The following is a 19,830-nucleotide window of genomic DNA, read 5'->3' as shown; positions in this document are numbered from 1 at the left end:
ACAGTGCGTACAGGGCTCTGGAGACACACAGGAGGCTTGATGCGTGGTGCCGGAACTGAAGGCACTGGTCTGGAGACACGCACCACAGGGAGAGTACGTGGAGGAGGAACAGGGCTCTGGAGACGCACAGGAGGCTTAGTGCATGCTGTAGGCACTGTCTTAACCAGACGGCTAGCACGCACCTCAGGACGAGTATGGAGAGCTGTTCCCGGTGACATTAACTCACCAACACGTTCGTTAGGACGGATGCCGTGCCTCATGCACCAAACCAATACATCCCTCATAACTCTCTCCTCCAATTTCTCCATTAACTCCTTTACTGTCTCTGCGTCACTCTCCTCCAAATCCGCCCTCACCGGCTCCTTACGGTAAACAGGAGGAGTTGGCTCACGTCTCCCGACTGACCCAACTAAACTACCCGAGAGCCCCCCCCCCCAATAAATTTTTCAAACTTTTCAACCACCCTAGACACTACAAAAAACACATACATTCCCCATGTCACACCCTGACCTAACTAAAATAATTAAGAAAACAAAGAATACTAAGGCCAGGGCGTGACAGGATGTGTGTGATCAAACCATTTCCTTTAGATGATTTGTATTATTATCACAGTTTTTGAGAAAAGTAAAAGTATGTGTTATAATATGGATGATTTGAGGGGTTATGAAAATACTATATGTGCCTTATTGTGTCACCTGGACACGACCCAGGAACTGAAATCAATTATAAAGCTGACATTTGAGGGTGTTGTTTCTGTTATTAGAATGACTACTGTGTGTGTGTGTGTGTGTGTGTGTGTGTGTGTGTGTGTGTGTGTGTGTGTGTGTGTGTGTGTGTGTGTGTGTGTGTGTGTGTGTGTGTGTGTGTGTGTGCGCTGATGAGGAAGACACACACAGAGAGGAGACAGACAGAGTCAAAAGGAGTGTTTATTAGGTTGACGTGTGAAGCAGCCAGCCGCGCTGTCAGCCGTGATCTGCATTAACAAATCAGACCAGCAAATTGCATGACTTCCTAGAGGACGGTACAGTTAGAGGCCATGGCTAAGAACAAAGGCATGTGTGTGTGTGTGTGTGTGTGCGCGCGTGCGCACGTGTGTGTGTGTGTGTGTGTATGTGTGTGTGTGTGTGTGTGTGTGTGTGTGTGTGTGTGTGTGTGTGTGTGTGTGTGTGTGTGTGTGTGTGTGTGTGTGTGTGTGTGTGTGTGTGTGTGTGTGTGCGTGCGTGTGCGCGTGTGTGTGTTCTTCGAAGCACTTCTGTCATCAGCTCAGTCATCACTTCTGTCATCACTTCTGTGGGACTCTGAAGTCTTTTATTTAGTCCAACATTATCTTAACACCATTCTGCTCGATTCTAAAATGGAACCCTCTCCGCATACCTTCATCTGGTAGATAGATACAGTACCTGACTCCTGATAAATCCAATGGTTTGGGACTGTCTTAAATGCACTAAAGTGGTAACATGCACAAATCCAAAGTCAAAATAATGTATTTGAATTGTGACTGGTGAACAGCACAAGCTGTAACACACAGATTCCATTCTCAAAGTATCTAAGTATTGAAATGACATAATTAGTGAAGTACTTAATGATAGCAAATCATGTGTCAGTAATCATAAACTCTGGCACGATAATAATATTAATAGTTTCAACAATAACAACCACCAAATCGTCAGTTGCACAGAGCATTGACAGACCATTTTTCTTTAGAGTCCATATACCACTGCGCAAAATGGCTTCCCATCACTGTATCTCCCAAACATAGCATGTCGCTATGCCAACAACAGAATGTCCCTCTGGAAATTCCACCTTTGCATTCTGATGCATTTTGCGTTATAGTCCTCCGGGCTATGCCCAAAGCAGTTATCATGTAAGAGTCTGTTCTCTGAGAGTACATCAGCTGGTAATATGGCCTGCCAGGGTTCATCATGTTTCACACAGATACAGTTGAAGTAGGAAATTTACATACACTTAGGTTCGAGTCATTAAAACTGGTTTTTCAACCACTCCACAAGTGGTTGAAAAACTATAGTTTTGGCAAGTCGGTTGGGACATCTACTTTGTGCAGGACACAAGTAATTTTTCCAACAATTGTTTACAGACAGATTATTTCACTTATAATTCACTGTATCACAATTCCAGTGGGTCCAGAGTTTACATACACAAAGTTAACTGTGCCTTTAAGGACAACAAAGTCAAGGTATTGGAGTGGCCATCACAAAGCCCTGACCTCAATCCTATAGAAAATTTGTGGGCAGAACTGAAAAACTTCTCACTCACTGGGAATGTGATAAAATATATAAAAGCTGAAATAAATCATTCTCTCTACTATTAATGGGACATTTCACATTCTTAAAATAAAGTGGTGATCCTAACTGACCTAAGACAGGGAATTTTTACTAGGATTAAATGTCAGGAATTGTGAACAACTGAGTTTAAATGTATTTGGCTAAGGTGTATGTAAACTTCTGACTTCAGCTGTGGATGAAGAGCTGGTGGAGTGTGTTAAATGTTTATGGCCTGGCTAGGAGACAGAGGGAATGTGTAGTTAAGCACAGTTATTACACATCTATCTCATAGGATACACGGCCTGCTCTGTCCCATGCTGCTTTTAATTATGCATGTTGTGCTGTTGGGTTTTATGACATTGGCACCATACATTTATAGATGTAATTAAGGGTGAGAGTGGGGAGATGGTGTGTGTAATTAGAGAGGTGATGAGTGATTGAAAACGAGTGTATGCATATGTGTTGTTGTTGCTTGTAATGAGTGTTGAGAGTTTGGCTGAAACCGAAAAAGCAGTTGTTTTTGGGTCTGAACACACTGGGGAGAAGACAGTGGGGAGAAGACACTGGGGAGAAGACAGTGTTCTACAGGATTTGGGGAAATGTCATCTACTCTCCATGGATTAGCAGAACTAACTCCTTCTGGGAGCCTTGAGGAGCCGAGTGTTCTCTTGGTTCTAGACACACATCATTTGGGAACAGGGTTCCTAATGGGTCTCAGGTTGGGGACTGAGCCACTGAATGAGAACAGGAGCTCAGGTGAGACTTGGTCCAGACTGATATTTAGAGGATTGACAAAGAGTCAAGAAGAATGAAGGATCTCATGACTGACTTCTCAGTCAGGTCTAGAACACATGTAGAACCATGAAATGGTACATTCCTCCGGGTGGTGTATGACGTGAGTTACTATGTAAAGCGCTTGGAGTAGCTCAGTTGGTAGAAATGCGCTATATAAATCCAATCCATGATTATTATTGGTTCAGAAATCTCCCGCCCTCCCCTCCCTAGGAACACCATTCTAAAAGGCAGATAGTCGTTGTGGCGATGGAGTCCTCATCACAAACAGGCATGACGGTTCTAGATTCCTCCATGGGTCTAGCCTATACTCTCAGGTTCTAGAGTTATATTGGGCTCTAAGGGTTCCACTACTTGCAAATGGAGGCCAGGGCTCGGTCCATGGATTGGGCCTGAACTTATAGGTTCTACAAAGGTGCAGGTTCTTCTAATTTACAAGTTCTAGGATTTCACTCCTCACAGCTGTCGACTCACAGGTGCAAACACTTTCTCACGGAGACAGAGTTCTAAAGTGAAAGTATTTTTCCCAGCTCAGCTGCACTCCTCACAGTTGCAGGCGAGGATGTAGCGGTAGGTTGCTGTGATGCGAGTCCCTCCGGCGCAGCGGAGCCTCACAGCCTTCAGCTTGGAGGTGTGGGGCTTGCAGCAGAAACAGGTACTCTTGAAGGGCTGCTTCAACACCGAGCTGAAGGAGATGAGAGGGTCGGAGCGGGACGTGTGGCTGCAGTGGCCCTCGCACCGAGCTAGCAACACCATCTGGAGAGGAGGTAGGGGGGAGAGGGCAGGGGAGGAAAGAAGAGGAGAGGGGGGAGAGGAGCAGAGAAGAGAGAAGGAGAGGGAAGGAGGAGAGAGAGAAGAGGGGAGGAAAGGAGAGAAAACATACATGAGCACTTCAAGAGAATTTAGAAAACAATAAAGTTATGTTAACCTGTTCAAAGAGCTGTAGTCTATATAGTCACTGTCCCAGTCAGGCTGACTCAATCTGTGGCCTGGCAGGTGCAGTAATAGTAGTTAGGCTTGTCTGTCTCACTGTTAACACTGAAAGCTCTGAGTTAGTCACACACACACACACACACACACACACACACACACACACACACACACACACACACACACACACACACACACACACACACACACACACACACACACATGTAAATCACATGAGTAACCTCGCCTAAGACCTGAAGACTTGTGTTAGCTCCCTTAGCGCTTTGCAGCATAACAGCAGTGACACTCGGTATCATCGCCCTAATTAAGATTTGATTTGAATTAGTGATGTTGTTTGTTCCAATGGCTCAGTCTCCCTACTGTGTGTCTGTCAGAGGAAAACAACATGGATGACCCATTTCACTGTGTTTCTAGCTACACAACATGGAGGACCTGTTTCACTGTGTTCCTAGCTACACAACATGGAGGACCTGTTTCACTGTGTTCCCAGCTACACAACATGGAGGACCTGTTTCACTGTGTTCCTAGCTACACAACATGGAGGACCTGTTTCACTGTCTTCCTAGCTACACAACATGGAGGACCTGTTTCACTGTGTTCCTAGCTACACAACATGGAGGACCTGTTTCACTGTGTTCCTAGCTACACAACATGGAGGACCTGTTTCACTGTGTTCCTAGCTACACAACATGGAGGACCTGTTTCACTGTGTTCCTAGCTACACAACATGGAGGACCTGTTTCACTGTCTTCCTAGCTACACAACATGGAGGACCTGTTTCACTGTGTTCCTAGCTACACAACATGGATGATCTGTTTCACTGTGTTCCTAGCAACATAAATTGGATGACCCCTTTCACTGTGTTTCTAGCTACACAACATGGAGGACCTGTTTCACTGTGTTCCTAGCTACACAACATGGAGGACCTGTTTCACTGTGTTCCTAGCTACACAACATGGATGATCTGTTTCACTGTGTTTCTAGCTACACAACATGGATGACCCCTTTCACTGTGTTCCTAGCTACACAACATGGATGATCTGTTTCACTGTGTTCCTAGCTACACAACATGGATGATCTGTTTCACTGTGTTCCTAGCTACATAACATGGATGACCTGTTTCACTGTGTTCCTAGCTACACAACATGGAGGACCTGTTTCACTGTGTTCCTAGCTACACAACATGGATGATCTGTTTCACTGTGTTTCTAGCTACACAACATGGATGACCTGTTTCACTGTGTTCTTAGCTACACAACATGGATGATCTGTTTCACTGTGTCCCTAGCTACACAACATGGATGACCTGTTTCACTGTGTTCCTAGCTACACAACATGGATGATCTGTTTCACTGTGTTTCTAGCTACACAACATGGATGACCTGTTTCACTGTGTTCTTAGCTACACAACATGGATGATCTGTTTCACTGTGTTCCTAGCTACACAACATGGATGACCTGTTTCACTGTGTTCCTAGCTACACAACATGGAGGACCTGTTTCACTGTGTTCATAGCTGATCCCCGTCTAGAGCTGATGGTCTGCCTGCAATATGACCACTTTCCACTGCACACACACACACACACACACACACACACACACACACACACACACACACACACACACACACACACACACACACACACACACACACACACACACACACACACACAAACTGTAAGTGGTCTCCTGTGTCGTGTCCCCTGTCAACTGCCTCGTGTTGCCACCGATGTGACCCTTTCTAACAATAGCTAGGGACAGGGGATATAAACAAAAGTTAAATAAGCAATAAAAAATTAACTGTAAACATTACACTCACAGAAGTTCCAATAGAATAAAGACATTTCAAATGTCACGTTATGTCTATATACAGTGTTGTAACGATGTGCAAATGGTTAAAGTACGAAAGGGAAAATAAATAAACATAAATATAGGTTGTATTTACAGTGGTGTTTGTTCTTCACTGGTTGCCTTTTTCTTGTGGCAACAGGTCAGAAATATTGCTGCTTTGATGGAACACTGAGGTATTTCACCCAATAGATATGGGAGTTTATCAAAATTGGATTTGTTTTGGAATTGTTTGAGGGTCTGTGTAATCTGAGGGAAATATGTGTCTCTAGTATGGTCATACATTTGGCAGGAGGTTAGGAAGTGCAGCTCAGTTTCCACCTCACTTCTCTTCAGAGCCAGGTCTGCCTTTGGCGGCCTTTCTCAATATCAAGGCTATGGTCACTGAGTCTGTACATAGTCAAAGATTTCCTTACATTTGGCTCAGTCACAGTGGTCAGGTATTCTGCCACTGTGTACTCTCTGTTTTGGGCCAAATAGCATTCTAGTTTGCTCTATTTTTTTGTAAATTCTTTCCAATTTGTCAAGTAATTCTCTTTTTGTTTTCTCATGATTTGGTTGGGTCTAATTGTGTTTCTGTCCTGGGGCTCTGTGGGGTCTGTTTGTGTTTGTGAACAGAGCCCCAGTACCAGAGGTTCATCTCTCTGTAGGTGATGACTTTGTTATGGAAGATTTGGGAATCGCTTCCTTTAAGGTGGTTGTAGAATTTAACGGCTCTTTTCTGGATTTTGATAATTAGCGGGTATCGGCCTAATTCTGCTCTGCATGCATTATTTGGTGTTTTACGTTGTACACAGAGGATATTTTTGCAGAATTCTGCATGCAGAGTCTTAATTTGCCCTGCCTATCTAAGGTCTTCGAAAGCCAAGTCAACAAACAGATCACTGACCAATCCCACCGTACCTTCTCCTCTGTGCAATCCGTTTTCCGAGCCGGTCACGGGTGCACCTCAGCCACGCTCAAGGTACTAAACGATATCATAACCGCCATCGATAAAAGACATTACTGTGCAGCCGTCTTCATTGACCTGGCCAAGGCTTTCGACTCTGTCAATCACCATATTCTTATCGGCAGACTCAGTAGCCTCGGTTTTTCTAATGACTGCCTTGCCTGGTTCACCAACTACTTTGCAGACAGAGCTCAGTGTGTCAAATCGGAGGGCATGTTGTCCGGTCCTCTGGCAGTCTCTATGGGGGTACCACAGGGTTCAATTCTCAGGCCGACTCTTTTCTCTGTATATATCAATGATGTTGCTCTTGCTGTGGGCGATTCCCTGATCCACCTCTACGCAGACGACACCATTCTGTATACTTCTGGCCCTTCCTTGGACACTATGCTATCTAACCTCCAAACGAGCTTCAATGCCATACAACACTCCTTCCGTGGCCTCCAACTGCTCTTAAACGCTAGTAAAACCAAATGCATGCTTTTCAACCAATCGCTGCCTGCACCCGCACGCCCGACTAGCATCACCACCCTATATGGCTCCGACCTAGAATATGTGGACATCTATAAGTACCTAGGTGTCTGGCTAGACTGCAAACTCCCCTTCCAGACTCATATCAAACATCTCCAATCCAAAATCAAATCTAGAGTCGGCTTTCTATTTCGCGACTGGAACGAATTGCAAAAATCTCTGAAGTTGGAGACTTTTATCTCCCTCAACAACTTTAAACATCTGCTATCTGAGCAGCTAACCGATCGCTGCAGCTGTACATAGTCCATCGGTATATAGCCCACCCAACTTACCTACCTCATCTCCATACTGTTTTTATTTATTTACTTTTCTGCTCTTTTGCACACCAGTATCTCTACTTGCACATGATCATCTGATGATTTATCACCCCAGTGTTAATCTGCTAAATTGTAATTATTCGCTCCTCATGCCTTTTGCACACATTGTATATAGATTCTCTTTTTTTCTTTTTTATTCTCTACTATGTTAGTGACTTGTTTATTGTTTACTCCATGTGTAACTCTGTATTGTTGTCTGTTCACACTGCTATGCTTTATCTTGGCCAGGTCGCAGTTGCAAATGAGAACTTGTCAACTAGCCTACCTGTGTCACGTTCCTGACCTGTTTTTCCTTTTTCTTGTATTTATTTAGTTGATCAGGGCGTGAGTTGGGGTGGGTTTGTCTATGTTTGATTTTCTATGTTGGGATGTTTGTGTTCTGCCGGGTATGATTCTCAATCAGAGACAGCTGTCAATCGTTGTCCCTGATTGAGAATCATACTTAGGCAGCCTGGGTTTCAAGTGTGTTTTGTGGGTGTTTGTCTTCCGTGTAGTCGTTGTGCCTCACGGGACTGTTTGTCGGTTTGATTTTCTATTTGTTATCTTGCTTCATATAGTGTTCAGTTCGATGCTAATAAATCATGGACACTAACCACTCCGTGTATTGGTCCGATCCTTCTCTCCTCTCCTCGTCCGAGGAGGAGGAATATGAAAGCCGTAACAACCTGGTTAAACTTTCAACTAGCCTACCTGGTTAAATAAAGGTGAAATAAAAAAATAAAAAATGTGGTGTTTTATCCCATTTTGTGAAATCTTGGTTGGTGAGCGGAGCCCAGAACTCACAACCATAGAGGGCAATGTGTTCTATAACTGATTCAAGTATTTTTAGCCAAATCCTAATTCATATGCCGAATTTTATGTTTTATGCCCTTCTTGCTTTGTCTCTCAGATCGTTCACAGCTTTGTGGAAGTTACCTGTGGCGCTGATGGTTAGGCCAAGGTATCTACAGTTCAGGCCAAGGTATGTGCTCTCTGACTCTCTCTGACTCTCTCGCAATTCAATTCAATTCAAGGGGCTTTATTGGCATGGGAAACATTTGTTAACATGCCAAAGCAAGTGTAATAGATCTCTTTCTGTCTGTCTGTCTGTCTCTCTCTCTCTCTCTCTCTCTCTCTCTCTGACTCTCTCTCTCTGACTCTCTCTCTACCTTTGGCTAAAGCCTGTCTCGGGCCAGGGAATATGACACACACACACACACTTGTTGGCGATGACTGCAAGGGAGTTGTCAGCCACTTTAGGAACATGTGTCTTCCTTCTGAGGACTAGAAGATGAGCTATCAGCTCAGAAGTGTTTTAGTATTTTCACAGAGAGAGGTTGGGAGGTGAGGGCTTTGTGTCAGTGTGTGTTGGGGGGGAAGAGAAGAGGGGAGATAAGGAGAGGGAAAAGAGGGAGAGGAGAGGAGAGGAGAGGAGAGGAGAGGAGAGGAGAGGAGTCTGGAGACAACAGCTGGGCACTCACCTACCCACTTACAGACACACAAACACCTACATACACATGTATGCACAGCTGCAAGCACTTACAGACGCATCAACAGTCAGGCGCGCACACACACACACACACACACACACACACACACACACACACACACACACACACACACACACACACACACACACACACACACACACACACACACACACACACACACACACACACACACACACACAACTACGGCCCTGCATGTAGGAAATGGACTCATGGTGGGAGAGCGAGGGGAAAGAATAGAAAGACAGAATGACAGCCCCCCTCCATTAACAGTCCCCTGTGAGGGATCACTTACACTCATTTAAACCATTTTACATCAGGAACTGTCACTCACTACTACACATCCCCAGTGTTACTCATCACTACAGATCCCCAGTGCTGTCCTGTCTACATGCCTTATATTACGCCTCAGGGAGGGAGAGAGAAACTAACTCTCTCCTCATTATTTAAATTTACCTTTTTTTTAACTAGGCAAGTCAGTCAAGAACAAATTCTTATTTACAATGACGGCCTACCCCGGGCCAATTGTGCGCCGCCCTACGGGACTCCCAATCCCAGCCAGATGTGATTCAGCCTGGATTTGAACCAGGGACTGTAGTGACACCTCTTGCACTGAGATGCAGTGCCTTTTGGGAGATGCTGTGCCACTTGGGAGGGTTACTAGGGTTACTCAGCACCTGTTTGCCACAATCTTTTTCCAGTCTCACCACCCTTCTTCTTTCTCTCTATTAGACCTCTCTCTCTCACCTCTCTTTCCGTCTCTCTTTCTCCAATGTCCTCCCTCTCTCCGTCTCTATCTCTCCCCCCTCTCTTTATCTCTGCCTTCCCCATCTCTCTCACTCTCTCTCTCTGTCTGGTATAGGTGAGTCACACTGCTGTTGAGTGAGGTGTTGGATGTGGGCCACACTGCAGACATTTGCTACTCTCTCTCTCTGTGGGGGCTTGTTTAAGTTTTGGCTGGGTTGAGGAACTCACAGAGACCCTGAGAGACCCTGAGAGAGCCTGAGAGACCGTGAGAGACCGTGAGAGACCGTGAGAGACAGAGAGAGAGAGAAACGGAGACAGAGAGAACGTCTCAGGATTGTAAGTTGGTGGTTGAAGATTTCCCTCTAGTGGTGCGGGGGCTGTGCTTTGGCAGAGGGGGTGGGGTTTTTCCTTCCTGTTAGGCCCTGTCCAGGGGTACAATCGGATGGGGCCACAGTGTCTCCTGACCGCTCCTGTCTCAGCCTCCAGTATTTATGCTGCAGTAGTTTATGTGTCGGGGGGCTAGGGTCAGTTGGTTATACCTGGAGTACTTCTCCTGTCTTATCCAGTGTCCTGTGTGAATTTAAGTATGCTCTCTCTAATTCTCTCGTTCTCTCTTTCTTTCTCTCTCTCTGAGAACCTGAGCCCTAGGACCATACGTCACGGCAAACCGGGCATGATGACTCCTTGCTGTTCCCAGTCCACCTGGCCTTGCTGCTGTTCCAGTTTCAACTGCTCTGCCTGCGGTTATGGAACCCCTACCTGTCCCAGACCTGCTGCTTTCAACTCTTAATGATCGGCTATGAAAAGCCAACTGACTTTTATTCCTGATTATTATTTGACCATGCTTGTCATTTATGAACATTTTGAAAATCTTGGCTCTCTCTAATTGTCTCCTTCTCTCTTTCTTTCTCTCGGAGGACCTGAGCCCTAGGACCATACGTCAGGACTACCGGGCATGATGACTCCTTGCTGTCCCCAGTCTGCCTGGCCTTGCTGCTATTCCAGTTTCAACTGTTCTGCCTGCGGTTACGGAACCCCTACCTGTCCCAGACCTGCTGTTTTCAACTCTTAATGATCGGCTATGAAAAGCCAACTGACATTTATTCCTGATTATTATCTGACCATGCTTGTCATTTATGAACATTTTGAAAATCTTTGCTCTCGCTAATTTTCTCCTTCTCTCTTTCTTTCTCTCTCTCGGAGGACCTGAGCCCTAGGACCATACGTCAGGGCTGCCGGGCATGATGGCTCCTTGCTGTCCCCAGTCCACCTGGCCTTGCTGCTATTACAGTTTCAACTGTTCTGCCTGCTGTTATGGAACCGCCACCTGTCCCAGACCTGCTGTTTTCAACTCTTAATGATCGGCTATGAAAAGCCAACTGAAAATGATTCATGATTATTATTTGACCATGCTTGTCACTTATGAACATTTTGAACATCTTGGCATAGTTCTGTTATAATCTCCACCCGGCACAGCCAGAAGAGGACTGGCCACCCCTCATAGCCTGGTTCCTCTCTAGGTTTCTTCCTAGGTTTTAGCCTTTCTAGGGAGTTTTTCCTAGCCACCGTGCTTCTACACCTGCATTGCTTGCTGTTTGGGGTTTTAGGCTGGGTTTCTGTACAGCACTTCGAGATATTAGCTGATGTACGAAGGGCTATATAAAATAAACTTGATTGATTGAAACTTGATTGAAAGAGAGAGACAGTGAAAGAGAGGGACATACAGACAGACAGTGAGAGGGACAGACAGACAGGGAAAGAAAGAGTAAAAATACCTACTCACTAGACTCATTAGAGAGAGTTCCCTGTCTGTAGTCCCAGAGGTCTGCTTTGGAGGTTTTGGGCAGATCTCTGTTCTGATATTTATCATGTAAAAGCTCCTCCTTTGTCAGCTGGACTGGCCCTGTTATCTTAAACAGCTTCTTAGCAGGAAGACTAGGGGTGGATGACTGCGTGCGTGCGTGCGTGCGTGCGTGCGTGCGTGCGTGCGTGCGTGCGTGCGTGCGTGCGTGCGTGCGTGCGTGCGCATTCAGCTGACTTACATTGGAGTTGCACTTGTAGAGGGAGTGTGTGATGGTCTCCACAAAGTGATGTCTCATACAGCGGTCTGGGTCTGTAACTCCATGGTGTGTGCTGTGTCCGCTCTCCATCTTACTGCTGCTGGCCTGCACTACCACCACTAGGGGGCAGAAGACCAGCAACAGCAGCAGCCCTGAGGGGGGAGAAAGGGGGTCTGGGGGACGCATACTGGCGCCAGGGAGGGCTGTCGGGGAAGTGGGAAGGGTGTAGGGAGTAGGGGGTAAAATCAAAGTGGCATGGAGGAATTTCAGAGGGAGACACAGAGAGGGTGAGAGAGGGACACCCTCTTTCTTTCTCCCTGTCCACTCCTTTTTATGCCTCTCTGTTTGTCTGTATGCATCTCTTCTCACTGGGAGTGACTTTTATCTCTCTGTTTGTCTGTTTGCATCTCTTCTCACTGGGAGTGACTTTTCTCTCTCTGTTTGTCTGTTTGCATCTCTTCTCACTGGGAGTGACTTTTATCTCGCTGTTTGTCTGTTTGCATCTCTTCTCACTGGGAGTGACTTTTATCTCTCTGTCTGTTTGCATCTCTTCTCACTGGGAGTGACTTTTATCTCTCTGTTTGTCTGTTTGCATCTCTTCTCACTGGGAGTGACTTTTATCTCTCTGTTTGTCTGTTTGCATCTCTTCTCACTGGGAGTGACTTATCTCTCTGTTTGTCTGTATGCATCTCTTCTCACTGGGAGTGACTTTTATCTCTCTGTTTGTCTGTTTGCATCTCTTCTCACTGGGAGTGACTTTTATCTCTCTGTTTGTCTGTTTGCATCTCTTCTCACTGGGAGTGACTTATCTCTCTGTTTGTCTGTATGCATCTCTTCTCACTGGGAGTGACTTTTATCTCTCTGTTTGTCTGTTTGCATCTCTTCTCACTGGGAGTGACTTTTATCTCTCTGTTTGTCTGTTTGCATCTCTTCTCACTGGGAGTGACTTTTATCTCTCTGTTTGTCTGTTTGCATCTCTTCTCACTGGGAGTGACCTTTCTCTCTCTTTGTTTATCTGTTTGCATCTCTTCTCACTGGGAGTGACTTTTCTCTCTGTTTGTCTGTTTGCATCTCTTCTCACTGGGAGTGACCTTTCTCTCTCTGTTTATCTGTTTGCATCTCTTCTCACTGGGAGTGACTTTTCTCTCTCTGTTTCGGTTTCTTTCTTGTTTTCTTTACTGATGTGATGGAGTGAGGTTTTCCCTGCTTCTCTCTCTGTAATGGCAGTGTAAACCCCAATGTGCTGTCATTACCCCATTGTTTTTAGGAAGCCTGTTGCACTTAATATGTCTGAGTAACCTACAGTTACTTAAAAGTATTTTGTAGTTATTACTCAAACCGATAGAGTCACCTGTGACCCTGTAGAACACGTGTCAAACTCATTCCACGTTGGGCCCGAGTGTCTGCGGGTTTTGGCGCCTCCCTTGTACCTAATTGATGAATTGAGATCACTAATTAGTAAGGAACTCCCCGCACCTGGTTGTCCAGGGCTTAATTGAAAGGAACAAGTAGTCATTCCATGCAGACACTAAGCCCTCCATGGAATGAGTTCGACACCCCTGCTGTAGGGGTCCAGATTTGAGTTGTGTCAGCTTGAACATTTTGAGAAACGCCCCAGCTAAGCTACGCCTTCAATATTATTTCCCAGTGTGACTTGTCTTTTTGAGTGAATTGTAGGGTTACCCCCCATGACTGTATTTGTTAGTGACAGAGACATGGTTGTTGAATTCATTCATTTTTAATTCTGTGGCCTTCACCAAACGAGTTCCTAAGTGAATGTTGTCATTAAACTCTTTATGACAATACATTACATAGCTTATACGGCCTTATTTTGAGGCCTATCTTCACCCTAATACAGTGGCCTGAAACATATGGTTTACAAGCCGAATCAGGCCTACAAGCAGGGTTGCATAATTCTGCTAACTTTCCCCACATTTTCAGGAATCAGCCAACCAGGAATTCTGAAAAACATGGGAATTTACCAGCCATTTGCAACCCTACCTGCAAGTCACATTACGCTGGCTTGCAAAGTGCCATTCCTATTGGAATCCTGAGCTTTGCTATCCAACAGTTAGCATTCACCCGCAACCTGCATTCATAATGACTGCCAGGGTCAGGACACGTGTGAGGAGACGACCTAAACCATTTCAACTGGAACAACCATTTCAGTAACGAGTGCAAAAAAAATGACCTAAATGATTGGATTAGTTTACAAAAATGTATGTAATTTATCTTTGTGTAGCATAAGATGAATCTGTCATTCAATGTACATGTAAAAACACAGATATTAGAACAATTCCCCAAAATATGCCTGCAGTAGAGCATGCTGGGTAAAACATTTCCTTTGTTATCATAACTTTAAAAAATAGAGTTGATGAGACTTTGAGTCAGATCCACATAAACATTTTAAGTAATAATGACTTTTCATAAACTTTGAGTTCAACTTACTAGAAGTATTTGAGTTCAAAATGCGGTAGGGTTTACAGTGGGTGTTGGTGTGGAGCTCCTAGCCTTGGCCCAGGGTGCTGCTGGGGGGGAGGTAAGCTCTTCTGTTGGTCCTCTTCCTGGACCTCTCCATCGCTCCTGTCTATTGGTCTGGATCTGGGAAAAGAGGGAGAGAAAGACGGGAGGAGAGGTGGGTCATCTCTATTTTCTAAACCCCTTTTCTCAAACTAAGATGTTAAGGTGAAAAGTACTGTGTGGTTTAAATTATTCCCCTCTAATCAGGGAATGATTCAGACCTGGGACACTAGGTGAGTAGAATCCCCGGCCAATCAGTGGTATGAAATCATACATTTACAGAAGAGCTCCGGACCTTTGTGTTTTTCTCTGGCACCTCATGGACTACACACAATGGATACATCGTTTCCAAACGTTTGTGATTTATACTGTTACAGTAGCTATTGAAGTCATAGCAGGAAATGGTAGGATCTCAATTGATTCCACAGCTGTTTGTGTTTCAAATCCTTTCTAGTCCTTTCTAATCCTTTCTAGTCCTTTCCAATCCTTTCCAGTCCTTTCCAATCCTTTCCAGTCCTTTCTAATCCTTTCTAGTCCTTTCTAATCCTTTCTAGTCCTTTCTAATAATTTCTAGTCCTTTCTAATAATTTATAGTCCTTTCTAGTCCCTTCCAATCCTTTCTAGTCCTTTCTAGTCCTTTCTAATAATTTCTAGTTCTTTCTAATAATTTCCAATCCTTTCTAATCCTTTCCAATCCTTTCTAATCCTTTCTAGTCCTTTCTAATCCTTTCTAATCCTTTCTAATCCTTTCCAATCCTTTCTAATCCTTTCCAATCCTTTCCAATCCTTTCTAGTCCTTTCTAATCCTTTCCAATCCTTTCCAATCCTTTCTAATCCTTTTTAGTCCTTTCTAGTCATTTCTAATCCTTTCTAATCATTTCCAATCCTTTCTAATCCTTTCTAGTCATTTCTAATCCTTTCTAGTCCTTTATAGTCCTTTCTAGTCTTTTCTCATCCTTTCTAGTCATGTAAATGTAGGTAGAGTGATTAAAGTGACAATGCATAGATGACAACAACAGAGAGTAGCAGCGGTGTAAAAGGGGGGGGGGGGTTGGGGTGTAATGCAAATAGTCTGGGTAGCCATTTGATTAGGTGTTCAGGAGTCTTATGGCTTGTGGGTAGAAGCTGTGTAGAAGCCTCCCGGACCTAGATTTGGCGCTCCGGCACCGCCTGGCGTGCGATAGCAGAGAGAACAGTCTTTGACTAGGGTGGCTGGAGTCTTGACAATTTTTGGGGCCTTCCTCTGACATGAGGATGATGATGATGATAACTATGACTACGATGATAACAATGACTACAATGATAACTATGACAACTATGATAACTATGGAAACGATGACAAAGATAAAACCAGTTGCTATGCAAGCCAGGTATGTGTGATATTGAAAGGAGCTGTGGGATAAACAACCGTGAAGGCCCGGGAGTTTGAGAGGTAGAGCTAGGCTGTTCTCCTCAGTAAGAATAGACTGGGATGTCTGCTGTGCTGTCTAAACCCTGTAGCAGCAGGTTACCGGCCAGCTAAACATCACAGGCAGTATTTATTTTAACAGGCCAACTGATATTTCTATTCCTAACAGGAGGAATTACGAAGAAAAACACTAGGATGGAGGGAGGGATGGAGGGAAGGAAGGAGGGAAGGAAGAATGGAAGGAAGGAGGGAGGGATGGAGGGAAGAAGGAATGGAAGGAAGGAGGGAGGGATGGAGGGAAGGAGGAATGGAAGGAGGGAGGGATGGAGGGAATGAGGAATGGAAGGAAGGAGGGAGGGGGGGTTGTTTTAAATGAATCTTTTATTCTGTACTTTTACAAATGAGGAAACCCCAGCAGAGTTGAGTGGAAAGGAAGAAAAATGCTAAACAATAGCCTACATTATGTCAAAACAACAATAATACTCTACATTATGTCAAAACAACAACAATACTCTACATTATGTCAAAACAACAACAATACTCTACATTCTGTCAAAACAACAATAATACTCTACATTATGTCAAAACAACAACAATACTCTGCATTATGTCAAAACAACAATAATAGCCTACATTATGTCAAAACAACAATAATAGCCTACATTATGTCAAAACAACAATAATACTCTACATTATGTCAAAACAACAATACTACTCTACATTATGTCAAAACAACAATACTACTCTACATTATGTCAAAACAACAACAATACTCTACATTATGTCAAAACAACAACAATACTCTGCATTATGTCAAAACAACAATAATAGCCTACATTATGTCAAAACAACAATAATAGCCTGCCTACATTATGTCAAAACAACAATAATACTCTACATTATGTCAAAACAACAACAATACTCTACATTATGTCAAAACAACAATACTACTCTACATTATGTCAAAACAACAATACTACTCTACATTATGTCAAAACAACAACAATACTCTACGTTATGTCAAAACAACAACAATACTCTGCATTATGTCAAAACAACAATAATAGCCTACATTATGTCAAAACAACAATAATAGCCTGCCTACATTATGTCAAAACAACAATAATACTCTACATTATGTCAAAACAACAACAATACTCTACATTATGTCAAAACAACAACAATACTCTGCATTATGTCAAAACAACAATAATAGCCTACATTATGTCAAAACAACAATAATAGCCTGCCTACATTATGTCAAAACAACAATAATACTCTACATTATGTCAAAACAACAACAATACTCTACATTATGTCAAAACAACAATACTACTCTACATTATGTCAAAACAACAATACTACTCTACATTATGTCAAAACAACAACAATACTCTACGTTATGTCAAAACAACAACAATACTCTGCATTATGTCAAAACAACAATAATAGCCTACATTATGTCAAAACAACAATAATAGCCTGCCTACATTATGTCAAAACAACAATAATACTCTACATTATGTCAAAACAACAACAATACTCTACATTATGTCAAAACAACAACAATAGCCTACATTATGTCAAAACAACAATAATAGCCTACATTACGTCAAAACAACAATAATAGCCTACATTATGTCAAAACAACAACAATACTCTACATTATTTCAAAACAACAATAATAGCCTACATTATGTCAAAACAACAACAATACTCTACATTATGTCAAAACAACAATAATAGCCTACATTATGTCAAAACAACAATAATACTCTACATTATGTCAAAACAACAACAATAGCCTACATTATGTCAAAACAACAATAATAGCCTACATTATGTCAAAACAACAATAATAGCCTACATTATGTCAAAACAACAATAATACTCTACATTATGTCAAAACAACAATAATAGCCTACATTATGTCAAAACAACAACAATACTCTACATTATTTCAAAACAACAATAATAGCCTACATTATGTCAAAACAACAACAATACTCTACATTATGTCAAAACAACAATAATAGCCTACATTATGTCAAAACAACAATAATACTCTACATTATGTCAAAACAACAACAATAGCCTACATTATGTCAAAACAACAATAATAGCCTACATTATGTCAAAACAACAATAATACTCTACATTATGTCAAAACAACAATAATACTCTACATTATGTCAAAACAACAACAATAGCCTACATTATGTCAAAACAACAACAATAGCCTACATTATGTCAAAACAACAATAATGAAAAATCAAATCAAATCAAATGTATTTATCAAGTACTTCTTACATCAGCTGATGTCACAAAGTGCTGTACAGAAACCCAGCCTAAAACCCCAAACAGCAAGCAATACAGGTGTAGAAGCACGGTGGCTAGGAAAAACTCCCTATAAAGGCCAGAACCTAGGAAGAGAGGAACCAGGCTATGAGGGCTGGCCTCTTCTGGCTGTGCCGGGTGGAGATTATAACAGAACATGGCCAAGATGTTCAAATGTTCATAGATGACCAGCAGGGTCAAATAATAATAATCACAGTGGTTGTCGAGGGTGCAACAACAACAACAATTCCCTACATTATGTCTAAACAACAACAATACTCTACATTATTATGTCAAAAGTCCCACGAGGATAATTTCCTCTGTAGGAACAGGTCAGTCCCTGATCTGAAGTCCTGTTACAGAGAGGGTCAGTCCCTGATCTGAAGTCCTGTGACAGAGAGGGTCAGTCCCTGATCTGAAGTCCTGTTACAGAGAGGGTCAGGCCCTGATCTGAAGTCCTGTGACAGAGAGGGTCAGTCCCTGATCTGAAGTCCTGTTACAGAGAGGGTCAGTCCCTGATCTGAAGTCCTGTGACAGAGAGGGTCAGTCCCTGATCTGAAGTCCTGTTACAGAGAGGGTCAGTCCCTGATCTGAAGTCCTGTTACAGAGAGGGTCAGGCCCTGATCTGAAGTCCTGTTACAGAGAGGGTCAGGCCCTGATCTGAAGTCCTGTTACAGAGAGGGTCAGGCCCTGATCTGAAGTCCTGTTACATAGAGGGTCAGGCCCTGATCTGAAGTCCTGTTACAGAGAGGGTCAGGCCCTGATCTGAAGTCCTGTTACAGAGAGGGTCAGGCCCTGATCTGAAGTCCTGTTACAGAGAGGGTCAGGCCCTGATCTGAAGTCCTGTTACAGAGAGGGTCAGGCCCTGATCTGAAGTCCTGTTACAGAGAGGGTCAGGCCCTGATCTGAAGTCCTGTTACATAGAGGGTCAGGCCCTGATCTGAAGTCCTGTTACAGAGAGGGTCAGGCCCTGATCTGAAGTCCTGTTACAGAGAGGGTCAGGCCCTGATCTGAAGTCCTGTTACAGAGAGGGTCAGGCCCTGATCTGAAGTCCTGTTACAGAGAGGGTCAGGCCCTGATCTGAAGTCCTGTTACAGAGAGGGTCAGTCCCTGATCTGAAGTCCTGTGACAGAGAGGGTCAGTCCCTGATCTGAAGTCCTGTTACAGAGAGGGTCAGGCCCTGATCTGAAGTCCTGTTACAGAGAGGGTCAGGCCCTGATCTGAAGTCCTGTTACATAGAGGGTCAGGCCCTGATCTGAAGTCCTGTTACAGAGAGGGTCAGTCCCTGATCTGAAGTCCTGTGACAGATAGGGTCAGTCCCTGATCTGAAGTCCTGTTACAGAGAGGGTCAGGCCCTGATCTGAAGTCCTGTTACAGAGAGGGTCAGGCCCTGATCTGAAGTCCTGTTACAGAGAGGGTCAGGCCCTGATCTGAAGTCCTGTTACAGAGAGGGTCAGGCCCTGATCTGAAGTCCTGTTACATAGAGGGTCAGGCCCTGATCTGAAGTCCTGTTACAGAGAGGGTCAGTCCCTGATCTGAAGTCCTGTGACAGATAGGGTCAGTCCCTGATCTGAAGTCCTGTTACAGAGAGGGTCAGGCCCTGA

At 43.8% G+C, this 19,830-nt stretch overlaps 1 protein-coding gene across 1 annotated transcript in view; it reads right to left on the bottom strand.

Annotated features, from left to right (window-relative positions):
* Positions 1-904: 904 nt before the first annotated feature.
* LOC129820874 (norrin-like) overlaps positions 905-19,830 on the bottom strand; it is a 58,811-nt gene continuing 39,885 nt past the window's right edge. The window contains exons 2-4 of the mRNA XM_055877942.1: positions 14,410-14,562; positions 11,944-12,164; positions 905-3,830 (exon numbers count right to left, since the gene is read on the bottom strand). Coding sequence (XP_055733917.1) covers positions 3,606-3,830; positions 11,944-12,147 — 429 coding nt within the window. The 5' untranslated portion in view covers positions 12,148-12,164; positions 14,410-14,562 and the 3' untranslated portion in view covers positions 905-3,605. The remainder of the gene's footprint in view (positions 3,831-11,943; positions 12,165-14,409; positions 14,563-19,830) is intronic.

The sequence above is a fragment of the Salvelinus fontinalis genome, chromosome 23, assembly GCF_029448725.1.
Source record: "Salvelinus fontinalis isolate EN_2023a chromosome 23, ASM2944872v1, whole genome shotgun sequence".
Lineage (NCBI taxonomy): Eukaryota > Metazoa > Chordata > Actinopteri > Salmoniformes > Salmonidae > Salvelinus > Salvelinus fontinalis.
This window is presented reverse-complemented; position numbering and strand designations above follow the sequence as displayed.